This window comes from Podarcis vaucheri, assembly GCF_965113315.1.
Source record: "Podarcis vaucheri genome assembly, chromosome: 3".
In the NCBI taxonomy this organism is placed as follows: domain Eukaryota; kingdom Metazoa; phylum Chordata; class Lepidosauria; order Squamata; family Lacertidae; genus Podarcis; species Podarcis vaucheri.
In genome coordinates this window covers 57404397-57422999 of record NC_138761.1, presented here as the reverse complement: position 1 = coordinate 57422999, position 18603 = coordinate 57404397, and the positions used below count along the sequence as shown (strand labels likewise).

General features: G+C 41.6%; 1 protein-coding gene across 5 annotated transcripts in view; it reads left to right on the top strand.

Annotated features, from left to right (window-relative positions):
• Positions 1-6373: 6373 nt before the first annotated feature.
• The window catches only part of SCAF8 (SR-related CTD associated factor 8), a 68878-nt gene continuing 56648 nt past the window's right edge, over positions 6374-18603 (top strand). For 4 of the 5 annotated variants that reach the window (XR_014217483.1, XM_082215204.1, XM_082215205.1 and 1 more), the window contains exons 1-4: positions 6567-6727; positions 15625-15708; positions 16463-16507; positions 18073-18234. Coding sequence is in view for 4 of the 5 variants with exons in the window: in XM_082215204.1 (XP_082071330.1) it covers positions 6698-6727; positions 15625-15708; positions 16463-16507; positions 18073-18234 (321 nt within the window). In the remaining variant the exon portion in view is untranslated. Of the gene's footprint in view, positions 6728-15624; positions 15709-16462; positions 16508-18072; positions 18235-18603 lie in introns of all 5 variants that reach the window. The other variant, XM_082215207.1, reaches the window with a different exon arrangement.

The following is an 18603-nucleotide window of genomic DNA, read 5'->3' as shown; positions in this document are numbered from 1 at the left end:
GTCCCAAGAGGCATCCCCCACAGGATCACAGCACAAGTAGCAATTTTTCTCCACATAAGGGACAGGCAGAGCATAAACACTGTGTGAAACTGATTTGGCACACCAGCACTGGCTGGAACATTCATGCCAGGTTCATTTTGGAGCCTCCCCTCTCCATCAAATTGTTCTTGTGTTGCTGCCGACCTTTAAAGCCCTAAATGGCCTTGGCCCAGTATACCTGAAGGAGCGTCTCCACCTGCATGGTTCAGCCCGGACACTGAGGCCCAGCACTGAGGGCCTTCTGGCAGTTCCCTCACTGTGAGAAGTGAGGTTACAGGGAAACAGGCAGAGGGCCTTCTCAGTAGTGGCGCCCACCCTGTGGAATGCCCTCCCAACAGATGTCAAGGAAATAAACAACGATCTGACTTTTAGAAGACATCTGAAGGCAGCCCTGCTCAGGGAAGTTTTTAATGTTTGATGTTTTGTCATGGTTGGGAGGCACCCAGAGTGGCTGGAGAAACACAGCCGAATAGGCAGGGTATTATTATTATTATTATTATTATTATTATTAGCCAATCAGTTGTGCACAAATTTGCTTTTCATCTGTTTTATAGAAATAAAACCTTTCCAGCAACATAACATCACACAAATTCCATCAATAAGTGCAGCAACTGAAACAGAAGATGAGAATAAAACTCAGAAGCAGTGTGACAGGGGACTGGGTGGGGAGGGACGAGCAACAAGGCTGAGGCCACAGAGTTACTATTTCATAAAATAACCAAGTCAGATTTCCAGGAAAGCTACATGCTTGTATTATTTCACTTGGTAATTGATTCCATAAGCCTGCAGCTGCAATGCTAAAAACTGCTTCTAGTACATTCTAAGCGTACCTGGGGCATTCCACACCCTTAACAGTGTCCCCATCTGAGGAGTGCAGTTTCAGGACAGCGATATATGGGGTGATATTGTCCCTTAGGTAACACGGTCCCAAGTTATTTAGGACTTTAAAGAACTGTGAACACCATGATGGTGATACAGTGGTACCTCTGGTTACGAACTTGCCAAAATTCGTTCCGGAGGTCTGTTCTTAAGCTGAAACCGTTCTTATCCTGAGGTGTGCTTTCACTAATGGCGCCTCCTGCTGTGTGCACGCCTCTGGCACACGATTTCCAGTCGCATCCTGGGGCAAAGTTCGCAACCAGGAGCAGCTACTTCCAGGTTAGCGGAGCTCGTAACCTGAAGCATTTGTAACCAGAAGCATCACTGTAGAGCAAAAGTACCAGAGCCACTAGTGGCAGATGTGGTCTTCTCTCAAAATTTCACACCAGTGATAATTGGTTCTATACGTTTTGCAGTGCTGTTACCAGTAGTGATATGTGAGCAGCTCTTAATCATGACTTGTAAAATGAACAGGAGAACATTTCCATCTTAAAAAACTTACATTGTTGGTTACCTCTCTCCCCGAGAAATGCATGCAAGTTAAAAAAATATTGCAGAGATGGAGAAGGGGCGGTTCCCCAGAAGTTGCTGTCTCCCATCATTTCTGACAAGTAGTTATGCAGGATGGCCGGATGATGGAATTTGACAGTTCAGCAGCATCTGAATGGGCATGGGTTCTCTATTCCCCAAACCTGTGTCTTATAAAATTGTTTTTACATATGCTCCACACCCCGTATTCTTTTAAGGCTGATCCTTTTGCTGACATGGGAAGAAAGGCAGGAAAGAAATGTAGTAAACAAATGCATAAAAGTCAGGCTCTGAATTTGGGTGTTAGTGAGTGTCACTTATTCCATTGGATGCAGCCCTTCTGTTAACCTTGAGAAGGATTTAAATTAATGAGTTAAAAACAGGTACAGGTTTTCTTCTTGTTTCCCCGAGGACTGCTCACTAGATGGTGCTGTTGTCCTCACGACGAACCATTTAGGACTGTTTTCTGCATTGTCTTCATCAGCACCTCTTGCAGCGGTGTCTGGCAAGGATTCTAAAATTAACCACTTAACATTCCTATATTGCTGCAAGCACCTTCAAAGTGTTTTGCATATCTTGTCAGTAACCCTTTCGATAACCCAGTTAAGGCTTCTTCCCCAAACGCACATGGAGAAAGAACTGAGAGCAGCCGTCTGCTGCATCTATAATGGAATCATATTTGTGCTTACTCAGAAGTAAATTCCACTGTGTCCAATAGGGCTTTCTCCCTAGTATGCTCAAAATTGCAGCTTTAGTGAGCTCTTTGCTGAGCTCAGTATTTGAACTGCAAAGCCCCTGTCCCACTGATACCACGACAGCTCTAAAACCACTTATTAAATGGGCAACACAATGGAAACATTCTGATTAGTTGGAATCACTCTCAGTTCTGGCCCACAATTATTGGAGCAAGCAAAACCCTATGAATTATTTTTAGCTACTAAAACAAACGTTTTGCAATACAAGCACCCTATACTTGGCTTATTCCACTACCCTTTTCCTATTAAAAGGCAGCAGCAGTACAAGCTGTGCTACTGTGCTATGTATGGGGAAAGACCCAATGATGCAATCGTGGTGGCAGCTGCTGGACCAGGACACGAGTGGTGATTTTATGCCAGTCTTGAGCTGGGAGTAATATAAACTCCTTCCTTATGGAAAACCGTACACATCTGATCCTATGTGCTGTGGAGCTGAGGAAGCAGCTAATCAGGTCAACACCATCATTTGTGCTGTGCTGCATCTGGTAGCTTACCCACAACTCACCCTACCAGTTAAAAGTCGTAGTAGTAGTCTAAAAGCATGTACAGTGGAACCTCCGTGTTACGTACCATCCTCCTTGTGAATGCTTCAGGTTATGAGCTCTGCTAACCCAGAAGTAGATGCTCCTGGTTGCGAACTTTGCCCTGGGATGCGAGCTGGAGGCGCCATTAGCGAAAGCGCGCCTCATGTTAACGGTTTTGGCTTAAGAATGGACCTTCGAAATGAATTAAGTTCATAACCGGAGGTACCACTGTACACAGATGAAAGAACAGCTAAGAATTCTAATGTTCCTATCACTACTTTCTCACTTGCAGCTCACAGAGCCATGTCAGTTGTTTCAATACTGTACAGTACAGTGAGCCCTATTATTCTGTGATACTTCCCAACACTCTGTGCCAAACATCCACGTTTGCTTAGATCCCAGGTCCTTGCTAATTTGAGATACGTTGTAAATGTGTACCAGACTGGCATCATCTTTACCGTCAACCTACACAGACACAGAATTTGTAAATAAGAATATGTTCCCCAGCTTCAAAAAATGTATCTGAATGGAATTTCTACATAACTAGACCACTATTGCTGGCAGTGAAGGCTCTTGCACTAGGGCTACTGCGACACAGGAGGATGTCAACCATTTTTTAAAAGCCCTTCACCTCCCAAATTTCAAAGCAGCACACTCTTTCCTGTCCCACATACAATGACAATGTCATTCTTCCCTTTGAACTCAGAGAAGCTCTGGAGCCATTTCTGTCAACCTCCTGCTCTCTGGCCAATCAACATTCTGCAGCACTCAGTCGTATTGCTATGGTAAAAAGGCCCCTCCCATGTGCCTCTGGGGTACAAAAACATGTGAAATTTGGATATTAGGAGAACTGCTAGCGATTCAGCCTTACCAAGTCAAAATGTTACCAGCCACCACTGAAAACTGGCCCGTTGACACAAACTGTTCTGCTCCCATTTCTCTTTGCTCTTTTAAAAATAATTACCAAAGAATACAAATGTATAGATTCAAAATACAGTGGTACCTCAGGTTAAGTACTTAATTCCTTCTAGAGGTGTGTTCTTAACCTGAAACTGTTCTTAACCTGAAGCACCACTTTAGCTAATGGGGCCTCCTGCTGCTGCCGGAGCATGATTTCTGTTCTCATCCTGAAGCAAAGTTCTTAACTTGAAGCACTATTTCTGGGTTAGCAGAGTCTGTAACCTGAAGCGTATGTAACCTGAAGCGTATGTAACCCGAGGTACCACTGTACAGAATAAATATGTACACAAATGATAGTCATATCAAACATAGACTTGATATTTAAACCCTATCCAATCTAAAGTATATGTAATCATGAATTCAATACAGCCAAAATGTTTTAAAGTTCTGTTTGCCATTTACTATTTCTTAGATGACAAACAGTGCACATTTGTTATTTTCCACATCTTTGTTTGCTATTCTTTTAATGTTGGTTCGCATCATTTCTTTGTACTCAAAATGCCCAGGCAGTATCACTAACAGTTCCAAAATATTAGAGGTTGTATCCAACTAAGTTCAACTCAGAACAGACCCACTGAAATTAATGGACCTACATTAGTCATGTCTGTTGGTTTCAGTGGGCTATTCTGAGTATGAACTGTAAATGGAACTATATAAAAAGCATATTTCACCAGAATGTTTTAATTAAAATTCCACCAAATGTGCCAAAAAGCATGTAAACTTTTCAGTTTGTGTTATTTAGCTGCATTGGCCATTACAAAACTCAAAGAAAAATAATCACAGTCCAGAAATCTAAAACCAGTTAATAAAAATAACACTAAGGACTAAAAAAATAACATTTCAACTTCTGTAATGCTATCTATTACATTTTATTTATGACTTGGCTAAGCTATTAAAAATGTAGTAGCTTTGTTATTCTGAGGTCCTTATTAAAAGGATTAATCAATAAGGTATTAAGTACCGGGGTACTGTATCTTCTAGTGATTCTTTTATATGAACACACTTCTGTATATATTGATTGCTCATTAATATTAGAAATTGGATATCCAGCCTATTTTCCCAGCTGCACTTGAAAGCTGCTATCCTCTTTATCATTTAATCTGCACACACATAGCACAAGCACAGTTGCATAAAATTGTGCCTGGTGTGGAAAATGTGGATTGGGAGTTGTCCCTTTCTCATAATGCTAAAACTCATGGACATCCAAGGAAGATGAATGTTGGAAGAGATTCAGGACAGACAAAAAAGAAACTATTCTTCCATAGCTGAGCTATGAATTTCACTCTAACAAGAAGCAGTGATAGCCCCCAACTTGGATAGCTTTTAAAAAGGGCTTAGACAAATTCATGGAGGATAAGGCTATCAGTGGCTACAAGCCATGATGGGTTTGGCTGTACCCACCACTGTCAGAGGCAGTAAGCCTCTGAATACCAGTGGCTGGGAATTATATGTGAGGAGACCACTATGGCACTCAGGTCCTGCTTGCGGGTTTCCCATGTTAGCCACTAGTGCTGGCCATTGGTCTGAGGTAAGTGCTGTTCTTATGCTCACAACAGGTGGAAGGCAAGCACCAAACACACCCTTGACAAGCCCAACATCAGGCATCTGGTACTTGGTGCCCTTAGGAGTCCAGCAGCAGTTCAGTTTAGTCCAACTCTGTCTCCACAAATGCTGCTCCTTTGAACACATGTATTTTGGGAGGGGGGTCTCCCTTCCAGTTCTGGTAGCTTTTTCCATTCAAAGCACCCAAGGAAGACCTCCAGCTGTAACACAATCACAGACTCCTTTAGAGAAAACATCAACCAATCATTTGGCAAATGAGCTTGACAAAAAGGATGGCTGCCTTTTGGTTGTTTTAAAAAATGCATTTTTGTTGCTTCCTGTGTTTTTGTTCTTACTGAATACTCTGTGTAGAAGAGTGTCTAAAGTTTTCTGTTGTAACTATTCAAGATTGTAAAATTCAAAACAAACCTACAATTTAACGATGACTGCAAATCCAATTTACGGTGCCAGTTACCCAGGAGTAAGTCCCGTTAAACACTATAGGACTTAATTCTTGAGAATACATGTGTGGCACTGCAAAAATGGTCAATTTCATAAACATTGTTAAGAGCAGGTTTAGAACAGCTATATTGTAACGGCATATCCGGTAGGGATATTGCTGAAAGAGCAATCCTATGTGTGTTTATGCAAATACCACTGTCCCCAGGGTCCCTTACTTCCGAGTAAGCGCATTCAGGATTGCAGCCTCAGTCTGCAACGCTCTCCTCCCCCCCTGGTTGCGGAATCCATCTTGAATTCAGCTCGATGGGACTTCTGAGAGGGTGGGTGGGAGAGCAAAACAGCGCAGGATCCAGCAACGAGCCTGGCGGTGACAGCTCTCTTGTCCCCTCGCATCTCTTGCTAACCAACACAGGGACATTCTGCGCGCGCCTCTGCACCCAGAGCTGACCAAAAGCTGCGTTCTTTTTCTGCCGCCGCCGCCGCCCACCAAGCTGCACTACCTCCTACTTCCCTGCGAGGGGAGCTCGTCCTCAACCCTAGCTGTCTGTAGTCCGCCGGGGGGGGTGGCGGAACTCGGGACGCCGCTCTGCGTCTCTTGCTTTCTCTGGTGTCCCGCCGTTCCTCTCGGCTGTCTGCCCGGCGTTTCGGTCGCCCGCTAGGGGCCGCTCTAGCCGGCATCTCGGCTGCTCTCGGAGAGAGAACTGCGCTGCTGCTGCTGCTGCTGCAAGCGAGCGAGCGAAGAGCCCTCCCGGCCGCCATATTGGTGCCCGCGCCGCAGCTATTGCGTGTTTGTCCCTGCAGCGCCAGCGGAGCCTGCCCTGGGGCGGCCCAGCGGAGCAAGGGAGGAGCCCCCTTCCCTTACCCGACTGCCCGCCCGCCACCCCGCCGCCGCCATGGCGACAAGGCCCGAAGGCCTCTGAAGGAAACCGGCCGCCGCCACAGCAGGGAGCAGAGCCGCCGTCCCCCCTCCCGCTCAGCTCGTCGCCAGCCTCTTCCCTCCGCCACAACATGGAGGCCGTGAAAGCCTTCAACAGCGAGGTCTGTGCCCAGGGGCGGGCGGAGGGCGGCAGGGGCCCCGCTTCTGGTCGCCGGGGGCAGGCCCAGGGGCGGGGAGGCGCCGGGTGGCCTCTCCCCTCCCGAGAGGTACGAGGAAAGGAGAGGCCCTCGGTGCGAGGGAGGGAGGAGGAGGGTGGGGGGGCGCTCTCTTCCTTAGTCTGGGAGGCCCGGTTCCTATATAAACGATGAAATACAAGGGAGGGAGGGAGGGAATTGGGGAGAGGTGAAAATAAGAAACCAGCTGCTTTCCCTTTCTGGCCCGTGTTCTCCTGACCCCCCTGCTCCCTTTCCCCTCCCCACTTTCCCCTTCTCTTTCTCTCTGCCCCGTTGAAATGCTGCCCTGCCCGTCCTTGTTTAAATACTGCCCGAGCACCTTCCGTGTGTCGCCGCCCCCTCCATCGTGACTGCCTACATTATGGCGGGGAGGGGGGGAGGTTAATAAGCCGCCGCCGCCGCCCTCCCCCTTCCCTCCATGATGCTCGTCTATCTCTGCTGCAGTCAAAACTAAAACGCGCTGTACCAGCCTTTGCTTTTGTAGGTTATGTTTTGGGATATCGAGACAGCAACACTGCAGATGGTGGAAGAGGCCTGATAAAAGCCTGCGTCTCCGTTAGCCTGTTAAAGCAACAAGCATCACATGCACAACATTCCCCCTCTGTCCAGGAGCGTACCGAGTGGGTTTGCTGCTCCGCATGCAGAATATTATTACGCTAAATAGAAGGGTCAGATGGTTACAGTAGAAGTTGGCCTGTCAAAAAAGAAAAAAAAAAGAAAAAAGAAGCCACCTTGCTAATGAAAATGAAAGTCTTTTTTGTATGCACGTTGGAGTTTGGTTATGTCGCTTAATTTTGAAAAATATTTGGTCTGGAAAGAAAGGAAACACCAGTTGCTGAAAATCTGCACAGACATGTGTCCTTGAATGACATCAGTTTTTCACAATAAAGCTGTATTATCTTAAAACTCCAGTTGTACAAACAGCATGCAGCTTTATTTAGAAAAGTGATTTAATACTGTTAAAAAGTACACGCTTTTCAGGGGAAATAAGTAGAAAGAAGAAACCAAACACACTTTTATTTACCAACTAGAGGCTAACGTTCAGAACTGCTATACTGTCATAAGAAGAGCTGCTGGATCAGGCCAATGGCCCATCTAGCCCAACAACTTGTCCTCACAGTGGCCAACCAGATGCCTGTGGGAATCACACAACCAGGACCTGAGCACAAGAGCACTCTGACCCACTGGTATTCAGAGGCATACTGCCTCCCGACAGTGGAGGTGGAACATGGCCATTGTGGCTAGTAGCTGTTGGTAGTCCTATCTTCATGAATTTATCTAATCCTGTCTTAAAGCCATCCAAGTTGGTAGCCATCACTGTGTCTCCTGTGGGAGTGAATTCTGTAGTTTTGACTATGCACGGTGTGAGGATGTACTTTTTTCAGCAGAGCTACAGCTTTTAAAACCAGTATGTGTACAGTATTCAGTTTCCAAAACAAACCTACATCTATGAATATGACGGTACTGCATTATACTGCAAGATGTACTTTTTCAGCAGAACTCCAGCTTTTAAAACCAGTATGTGTATTTAGTTTTCAAAACAAACCTACATCTATGAATATGATAGTATTACATGATACAATATATTGAAAGAGTGCATTCATGGTACCTTATATGGCAAGGCTGCAAGCCTGTGTACCATAATTGGGAGTAAACCCTATGGAACCCAGTGGGATTTACATCTGAGTCAACAAGCATAGGAATGGGCTAAAAAACTGCAGTTGCAGTATAGCATTGAAAACAGTGGGACTTCACAGAAAAGTATCATTTGAATTGGACTAAATAAAAATTACATAGGACAGAAATTAAATACCATAGAACTATATATCCTTTGAAATCATCAGTATAAAACGTTTTATATGTTCTGGTGCTTATAATGTTAATAATAGTTAAAATAAGTTAAAATGATTTCAAGTGTTCATATTTCTTCACATGTAGTATTAATGGCTATCAATGCAATCCTATACAAATCTTCTCAGAAGCAAGCACCAATGAGTTCAATGAGATTTACTCCCAACTAACTATGTATAGGATTGCAGTCTTATGTTTGTACTTTTATTCACTTTTTCGTGGAACTATTGCATTTAGTGGACTTCTGAGCAGGCATGCATGTAGTTTTAGCTCAGGAGTCCTCAAATATGATTGCCAGAAATTATATTTCAGTGACCAGCAGGGAAAGCATAAATTGTACTTTTTGCTACAGTAGTGGTATTTTTAAGAGCATTCATAAATTCAGGAAGGCAGTGTGAGGGTTTTTTTTTGCATTCTGCTCACAATCTGACAGTGACACTGGCATCAGGAAGTGAGGGGTCAGTCTGGAAACCTGTGCAGAGGCCTCTGAGGTGACTCGCATTTTAAAGGCACCTGACAGACAAATGACTTCAGTTGTTTTTGGAGCCTCTGGAATTCCAGTTCTTGGAATTATTGTTAAAACAACACAAAATACCTTCCACCTCTCAAAAAGACAGAAAAGAAAATGGAAAAGGAAAGACACTGGAGCAACCATCCTCAGTTTAATATTGCATTCCCTTTTATTTTGTGGATAAATTGTTGCCTACTCTGTTTCTGATATCCCAAGGTTCTTTTAGTGTGCAGTCAAAAGTTATTGTTAGAGTAGTCTGTTAATTGCATGATACATGAAAATAATATTTGAGATAGGTCTTAAGAGTTCAGAAATTTCACAGTGGTTTGGAAACAACATTATTTGGAAGCAAATAATATAAACATAATTTTAAATTGTACATTTTTAGAAGCTGGAAAACCTTTTTCTTCATTGATGTGGACTCTCCAGCATTTTGCCTGATATTATAATCTGATATTAATTTCTTCTTGAACTTTAGCAGAGGAGCAGTACCTTTAAGCATTCTAGGAAACTGTCTGGACATCAATGACCTGCCATTTGTGAATTTAGATAAATTGCTGGATTTTTAGTCCATTATCACAACAGCTTGAGGGCATTTATTCAGCCTTTCAATTTGTATGTGGCATGTTGCTTGTGTTGCTTGTGCTACATATATAGTACATAATTTCAAATAGTTGATGAAGTCCAGTGGAAAACTTTATGTTGCACATTGTGAAATTGTCACATACAAACAACATCATTTAACAAATGTATGTGTGGCATGTGTGTATAAGTTTGGCATCTGTCAGCAAATACATTTGTGGACTCTGCTTTGTCTCTGTGCATAAAAAAGAAGAGTGAATTGAAAAAGCAAAACAGAACTCAGTTGCATATATGCATACTTGAGAAAGCAGTATTATACTTAAGAGTTTGGAGATGAGGCTGTGACCTTCAGGGGAACAGGAGCAGCAATAAGGAGTTATGCTGCTTAGTCTTCCAGTAAGCATGCCTTTTCACAACTTGTTTCCTCAGTATTCCATTGGTAATATTTAACAGTGTAATCCAATACCTACCTACCCATAAGTAAGTCATACTGAATTCATTGAATTCTACTGCTGCGTAGGATTCTGCATATTCTGACCATTGGTAATGGTTCTCCCACCTTTGGGCAGTCCAGACACTTTTGAGCCATTAATGTACAATAAAACAGATGTAAGATAAGTGACCTTCATTTTTTTTTTTTTTTTTGGTCAGTTATAAGGAAACAACTGTAACTGTCCTTTTTAGTAACTGGTTATTCATTCTTTGCTATTTCTTGTGTGGAATTTTGTTATTATGTCTGAGCCATTTGTGGCAGAATTAGGTGGGGATGGGCTATTTCTTATAAGATCTATCTAATTATGCCAGGTGTGAGTTGGTTAAGTATGATTAGATTTTTAACAGTTACACAGGTCTTTATGCAGAATGGAATAATTAAAAGGCAGTAGTGGACTAACTTACAGATGCTTGGCCCAGCTGAGGCTGATCTACAACAGTTATGTAGCAAATCAGAATGTTAACAAGTTGAAGTTAAACTGCCACACAGTCATAGTAGTCTCAGAATATTTTGCTCCTTTTTGTACTTCAGGACAGACAGGTTACACACACACCACACCAACTACAGTTTGATTGCTGGCTTGGAGCTTTCTCCCATACTGCTGTGTGATACCACAGTAATTCGTTTGGTACTGAAAGTTAGCAGAACAGTGCATAGTTAATGTCACCTTTTGCCAGTGAGCCCTATTCATGCTGAATGGGAGTTGGAAGTCAGTAGGGATGTAGTTACTTTGGAAGCTGTTGTCTTCCAGTGATAATTGATTTAAAAAAATAAAATAAAAAATCACGACTTGGACAGGCACAGTCTCTGTTGTCTTTTTGGTTCCTACTGAGACCTCCTTCTTTCAGCTGGCCTTTTGTGTTGTGAGCTTTTCACAGCTTGCATCTTTATTGGAATTGTTTTTAAAGTGATGATGATGATTTTATTATTTATACCCCACCCATCTGGCTGGGTTTACCACCCTGGGTTCCTTTGGGAGGAAAGATGGGGTATAAATTTAATAAATCAATAAGATGAATTACTCTCTAGATAATTATAAGTTTAGGATGCTTCAAGGTGTAAACAAATAAGTTTGTTGTTATTGCTGCTTCTGTTCCAGGAGGTAAAAAAATATCTTCCCACTAGGCCACTATTGGTACGGAGAGAAGGCAAATTTACAAATGATTTGTCAACGTTGCTTCATTTTTTGTTTTTGCCTTTTCCCTTGAAATCTTAGATTAGGTGCAGAATTTAAGGGAGGAAATCCTTCTCAATTTTCCCCTTCTCTCAGAAGCTCATAATACTACATATTATGAGACATGTCACAAAGCACAATTCTAAGCTATGTACTTAGAAATGCTGTGAAAAGAGTGTTCTACAATTGTGACAAGTTGTGATTTGAATTAGCAAATCCTTATAGCACTTTCAAAACTTTTCAAAACTTAGCGTGACAATTGGTAATAAATGCAGTAATGCAGTAGTTTGAGAGAATAACTGCAGGGAAATGCAGTAGTTTGGGAGAATTATTGTCCCAAACTATTACATTGTCTGTGTTATCAGGAATAAATGAGTGAGTGGGTTATGTCAATATCAGATAAAAAGTTTAGTACAAAAGTACCTATAGACACAGATTTTCCAAAAGTTACAGTTATAGGCTTCTAGGAGATTCAAGGATCTGGAATGTTTTTTTCCCCCTCAAGCATTCCACTCATCCAGTTCTGTATCAATTATCCTGCTATATTTTTATGCTACAAATTCTATTCCCACAAAGACAGGATTTTTAATTTATCTGAATTTATAGAAATGGCGAAATTAACAGCAGCCATAAGATATCAGACAAACCAGAAACTAAGGGTAGAATGGAAATGTTTGAAGAGCATATGAATAAACACTGTTCTAAGGAAAACATGTTGGTATGTTTAGACTAAAGTTTGTAAAGTAGACATAGGAAAAAGTAATATATTCAGAACATTAAAGATAAGAAGTATAGGATGAAATGTAAATAAGAATTTAAAGTTTAAGGGATGATGAGTATTGGAGGAGGGAACTCACACAATGTATTCATATTATTCTTTTCTTTTTCTCTCTCTTTATTTAGGGGATATTACATGCATTTTTGTTGGTGGGAACAATTGCTGTTTGTTTGTTTGTCTGTGTATGAAACAAACAAATAAAGTGTTTCCAGATTTCTCACAAATCTGTTCTTTTTAAATAATTTTTATTAGTTTTCAGTTACAATAATCCAATAATAGCCTCATTATATCAATGCCATATTACAATACAATTCCCAATATCAATCATTCAAATACCAGATTACATAATTTAGGTGGCTCCCCGTGTTCTAGAATTGATGGTTTGATGATTTACTTTATTTTTGCATTCCAAAATCTTATTGCTTTCAATTATATTCCAGTCATAATAGTAATCCCTCATACAACAGCTGCAATATTTATAACTTCTATTCATATTGACACATTCAATGATTTATAAGTCTACAAGTGAAGATCTCCCACTGTATCCTTGTTCCTACTGTGTGTAACATTTGTTCTGCCCGTGTTGTTTCTTCCTGTCCTTGTAAAATATTACAGTGAGGGGGGAAAGTATTTGATCCCCTGCTAAATTTGCCCTCTAACGAAGAAATGACCAGTCAATAATTTTAATTGTATGTTTATTGTATCTGTGAGAGACAGAATAATAACAGGAAAACCCCCAGAAACTCAGAAGACAAAAGTCAGAGATTGATGTGCATTATAATGAGTGAAATAAGTATTTGATCCCCTATCAACCAGCCAGATGTCAGGCTACCTGTTATCTTCACTGTATGTAACGAGCTGAGATTAGAAGCACCTGCTGTAAGGGAGAGGTCTTACCTGTAATCCCAGCTCATTACAGTACCTGTACAAAAGACACCTGTCAACAGAAGCAATCAATCCAGCAGATTCCAAAGTAGCCACCATGACCAAGACCAAAGAGCTGTCCAAGGATGTCAGGGACAAGATTGTAGACCTGCACAAGGCTGGACTGGGCCACAAGACTATTGCCAAGCAGCTTGGTGAGAAGGTGACAACAGTTGGTGCAATAATTCGCAAATGGAAGAAACACAAAATAACTGTCAACCCCCCTCGGTCTGGGGCTCCATGCAAGACCTCATATTGTGGAGTTGCAATGATCAGGAGAACAGTGATGAAGCAGCCCAGAACTACACAAGGGGAACTTGTCAATGATCTCAGGGCAGCTGGGACCATAGTCGCCATGAAAACGGTAACACACTACACCATGAAGGCCTGAGATCTTGCAGAGCCCGCAAGGTCTCCTTGCTCAAGACAGCACATGTACAGGCGCGTCTGCAGTTTGCCAATGCACATCTGAATGACCAAGAGGAAAACTGGGTGAAAGTGTGCTCAGATGAGACCAAAATCAAGCTCTTTGGCATCAACTCAACTCGCCGTGTTTGGAGGAGGAGGAATGCTGCCTACAGCCCCAAGAACACCATCCCCACTGTCAAACATGGAGGGGGCATATTATGCTTTGGGGGTGTTTTTCAGCTAAGGGGACAGGACGCCTTCACCGCATCGAGGGGACAATGGACGGGACCATGTATCGTCAAATCTTGGGTGAGCACCTCCTTCCCTCAGCCAGGGCATTGAAAATGGGTCAAGGATGGGTATTCCAGCATGGCAATGGCCCAAAGCACACGGCCAAGGCAACAAAGGAGTGGCTCAAGAAGAAGCACAAGAAGGTCCTGGAGTGGCCTAGCCAGTCTCCAGACCTTAATCCCATCGAAAATCTGTGGAGAGAGCTGAAGGTTCGAGTAGCTGCACATCAGCCTCGAAATCTTACTGACTTGGAGAGGATCTGCAAAGAAGAGTGGGACAAAATACCTCCTGAGATGTGTGCAAATCTGGTGGCCACCTACAAGAAACGTCTGACCTCTGTAATTGCCAACAAGGGTTTTGCCACCAAGTACTAAGTCATCTTTTGCAAAGGGAAATACATATTTCCCTCATTATAATGCACACCAATCTCTGACTTTTGTCTTCTGGGTTTCTGGGGGTTTTCCTGTTGTTATTCTGTCTCTCACAGCTACAATAAACATACCATTAAAATTATGGACTGGTCATTTCTTCATCAGAGGGCAAACGGGCAAATTTAGCAGGGGATCAAATACTTTCCCCCCTCACTGTATGTCTGTCTTTACCAGTTGTTGCCGCTATCTGTCATGCCTTGCGCGGAGCTGATGTCCCGATGTTATTCCAAAAGTTCCTCCCTCACTCAGTCCTGTGCTTCTTTGTTTTTGCAACTTTTAACAATAGTTACAAAAGTCTCCTGGCCCAGGAAAATCCGTTCTACCTGGGAATCTTAATGCTTCCATGAGATTTAGGAATATTGCATCCAAAGGTGCCTGCAGAATGTGCTTCCACTTGGGCAATGGGATTCCCGCTTCCACTCCACCCTGTGCCCCCCAAGTCTGCAGAGGGTTGGGGGACCCTCCAGAGCACATCCAGAGGGATGCAGGGGGCTGTAGGTGGGAGGAGAGGAAGTAGAAGTCTTATTGTGTGAGTGGATGTCTGCTCATCAACGTAAAATGTAATGTGTTATTGTCCATTTTGCTTTTTTAAACACCTTAAATCGGTCATTGGATCAGCAAAAGTTATGAAATAATGTATTTCTATTATTGTGATCCACACTGAAACCATTTGTTGATGAAGGATGGGATATAAATTTTATCAATATAATTAAATGGTACAGCTTTTTGCATATTGGCCCAAATATTGTCTATAAATATTAAATATATATATGATATTAAAAATTAATTCAGGGTTTCTCCATAATCTAGAAAGAGAGATTTATTTATCTAGGGGCATTCTTAGTTGTCAGTGGCTCCCATAAAATTCTATGGGGCAATTAAATGGACTGCAGTCTCAGACACATAGAGGTGGGCAAATTGTGGAATTCAGTTATGTCTGCTTAATGTTCTTCCACAAAAGTGATAAGCTCCAGTGATTTATGAAAGAAAGGAGATAGGCTACACTTGGCAGCATTGATTGGTGGGGGGTGGGATCTGTACCTTCTGCAGACACCAGGGTCATTGAAGGAGAAGACAGGTTTAGTTTCTCCTCTAATGCTTTTTTTCTGATTGTGCCTTTGTATTTGCTCCAAAACAGTGAATATTTTTATTCACCCTTATGGCAGTAGTAGAACTCTCAGTAATCTTCATAACTTTGCAGGGTGTTGAACCTAAGTTTCCCATGTCCAAAGCCAATACTTGTTTACTTTCCTATGCTGAGTTTCTCCTTAGGTTAGCTTCCTTTCCCAGGTTCCTTTGGAGAACCATCTGTCGGTATTGTGCTGTTAACATGGAAATTGTTTGCAGGCACCATTTACAGCAATCTTTTTTCTTTCTTTCAGCTCTACTCGCTGAATGACTACAAACCTCCTATTTCAAAGGCTAAAATGACACAGATTACTAAGGCAGCAATCAAGGCTATAAAGGTAGGAAACTGGTTTTACTGCTTACATATGTCTCTTAACTGGTAGTGGTCTTTGTTAGTGCACTGCAATGTTTATAATTTCCTGATCTTTTTTTAAAAAATAATTTAATTGAAAAGATCAGTGTTGAATAATGATTACTTGAGCTGTAAAAGTTCTGGGGATTTTGAAGCCATGGGAGAAAATAGGGGATTTTGCCTTACTAGCAACCAGCAATCAATTTATACAGGGTAGTTTAAAATGTTGAGCAAAAGGTATTGGTAGGTATCCTTTATTTATGGGGAAAACAAGTAGATACTTGATGTTCAACCCAGATGAGTGCAAGTGCAATATCAGCAGGTGGAGAAGTCCACAGGCCTCCTTAGAGCCATGATTTTCATCCTACTCTCATTCTTCACCTTAAACACCCCCCATTAGTATGTGGATGTGCATTTAAGTAGTCTCAGGGGACATTGCAAGGAATAGGGTCACAAGTAATTTGCATGTTGCACGTAGAAAGGTCTGAATGGAGGATTAGAAACATTCCCACATTTCCTGCAGTGCCCCTACCCATCTTGAGCTGCTTGTATGTTCTCAATGGGGAAAGGATTGGGTTGTATTGAGTCCTGTGGGAGTCTTCAACATGTGGTCATTGTTTGTGTGCTTGATTAGATTGAACCCAGAAAATGTATAATGAAATCACTAAACAAGAAGAGGGGTGAATTTTATACATATATATATATTTAAACCAATAGAAAAATATCTTCTTTTCTTTTAGTTCTACAAGCATGTTGTACAAAGTGTTGAAAAATTCATACAAAAGGTAAGTTACCAAATAAAAGCATATTAGTAATATTTTAGTATCTTGATCAAATCAAGACAAATAAAAATACATATATGCATAAGAGGCACTGATGTCAATAATTACTTCAGAGTATGTACATAGAAATCAGTCTAAAAATCTTTATTTGCACGATAACTACTATTATGCTTCCTTTCCTTTTTCATGTTATGATAGGTGTTTGTTGCATGTTGAGAGCTAAATATGAAATACTTTAACTTTCATATGTACTGTCCATTTCACATCATTTTGATAGTAAAACATCCATATTTTAAAGAAAAATAGTGTAAAACTTTCTCAGTAGCTGAAGCTGTTGCATGGAAGCATTGTTTTCTGTGTTGTGAGCAATGTTGTGCCATGCACCCAAAGTGCTTTTTATACCCCACTGCTTTTTATTCTTAGGCTGTATTGGAAGAATAAGTTGCTGTAGCTTAAGATACTTTAATTTTAAAGATTAGGAGGTGCTTCTGACGTCCTAGTCTCATGGCTTGGCAGAGTTAGGATGGGATAGAGATGCTTTTCTACTAGCGGGCGGCAGCTGCTGCTGCTGGTATATGTCTGACCTGGAAGCCACAGTTACATGCACAGAAACCTCCATGGGTATAGATCTACTTACCGCATTGATACCAGAGGTAGATTTCAAAATGAGATGTTCTGGTTTTGACCTATAAAGCTTTAAATGGCTTAGGACTGCAATGCCTCAAGGACCGCTTCTCCCCGTATAAACTGACCTGGACCCTGCAATCATCATCTTAGCCCTTTTTCAGTGCATCCTCTGTGAGAGGTCTGGAGAGTGGCAACACGAAAACTGGCCTTTTCTGCCGTGGCTCTCCACTTGTGGGATGCTTTCCTGTGGAAGGCTTGCCTGATGCCTCTGTTACATATCTTGAGGTGCTAGGCAAAAACATTCCTCTTCTCCCAGGCCTTTGGCTAATTAAACAATCTATGGACTTTTAAACTGTTGGGGTGGGGGTAGTTGCTGGTTTAATTTGCTACTGGGTTGTGCATTTTTGTGGTTTTATATTGCAAACTACCCTGTGATCGTCGATGAAGAGCAGTATAGAAATGAATGAATGAGGTAACTCAAAGCCCCTTCATTCTGCAGATAGTTTGAAAGCTTGAACCCTTCATAGGAGAAGGGCCAGAGCTCAGTAGTAGAGCATCTGTTTTGCATGCAGAAGGTGCAAGGTTCAAGCCCTAGCATCTCCAGGTAGGACTGGGAAAGGACCCTGCCTGAAACCTTGAAGAGCTGCTCCCTGTGAGTGTAAACAATACTGAGCTAGGTGAACCAATAATTACTCATTATAAGGCAACCTCCTATATTCCTATGTAAAACAGTGGGAATAGTAGTTAAAAAAAAAAGAGCTAAAGATAAGGAAGAATCCCCACCACATCCTGCCTGTCATTATTTTTGCAGCTACCCAGGTACATTCAACTGTTGAAACAGTATTGAAATTAGGTCAGTTGTTGTAATTTGCTATTATTGTTTCTACTACTTGCAGATTCACATATAAAATGACGTATTTTCTTTCTATATTCCTTCATAGTGTAAACCAGAATACAAGGTGCCTGGCTTATATGTCATTGACTCTATTGTTCGACAGTCTCGACATCAGTTTGGACAAGAAAAGGATGTGTTCGCTCCTAGGTTTAGCAATAACATAATTAGCACTTTCCAGAATTTATACCGTTGCCCTGGGGATGACAAGGTATGGTGATCATCTGTATTCCCCCTCCCCCCAGACAGTCCAGTAATTAAAGTTCAGCATATCTAAATTTCATTTTAGTACTGTGGGTGATAATGTATTTCTTGACAATGTCTCTGGGAAAATAGGCATACATTGCCAGTAAGAATTTGGGAGAAAGGTGTAGCAATCATCGATAAGCTTTTTAAAATAGTGACTGGAAATTTTGTACTACTTTTTGTGAAAAGTGGGAAAGACGTATAGTGATTTTTATGTATTTTAAGTACAGGATGATCACTGTTCTCTACACCCTTACTTTGTTATTATATCATGAATATTATTAATTCTTATTTAATGCTTTTGTTTGTTCAAAGTGCTTCAGTTGCATAATAA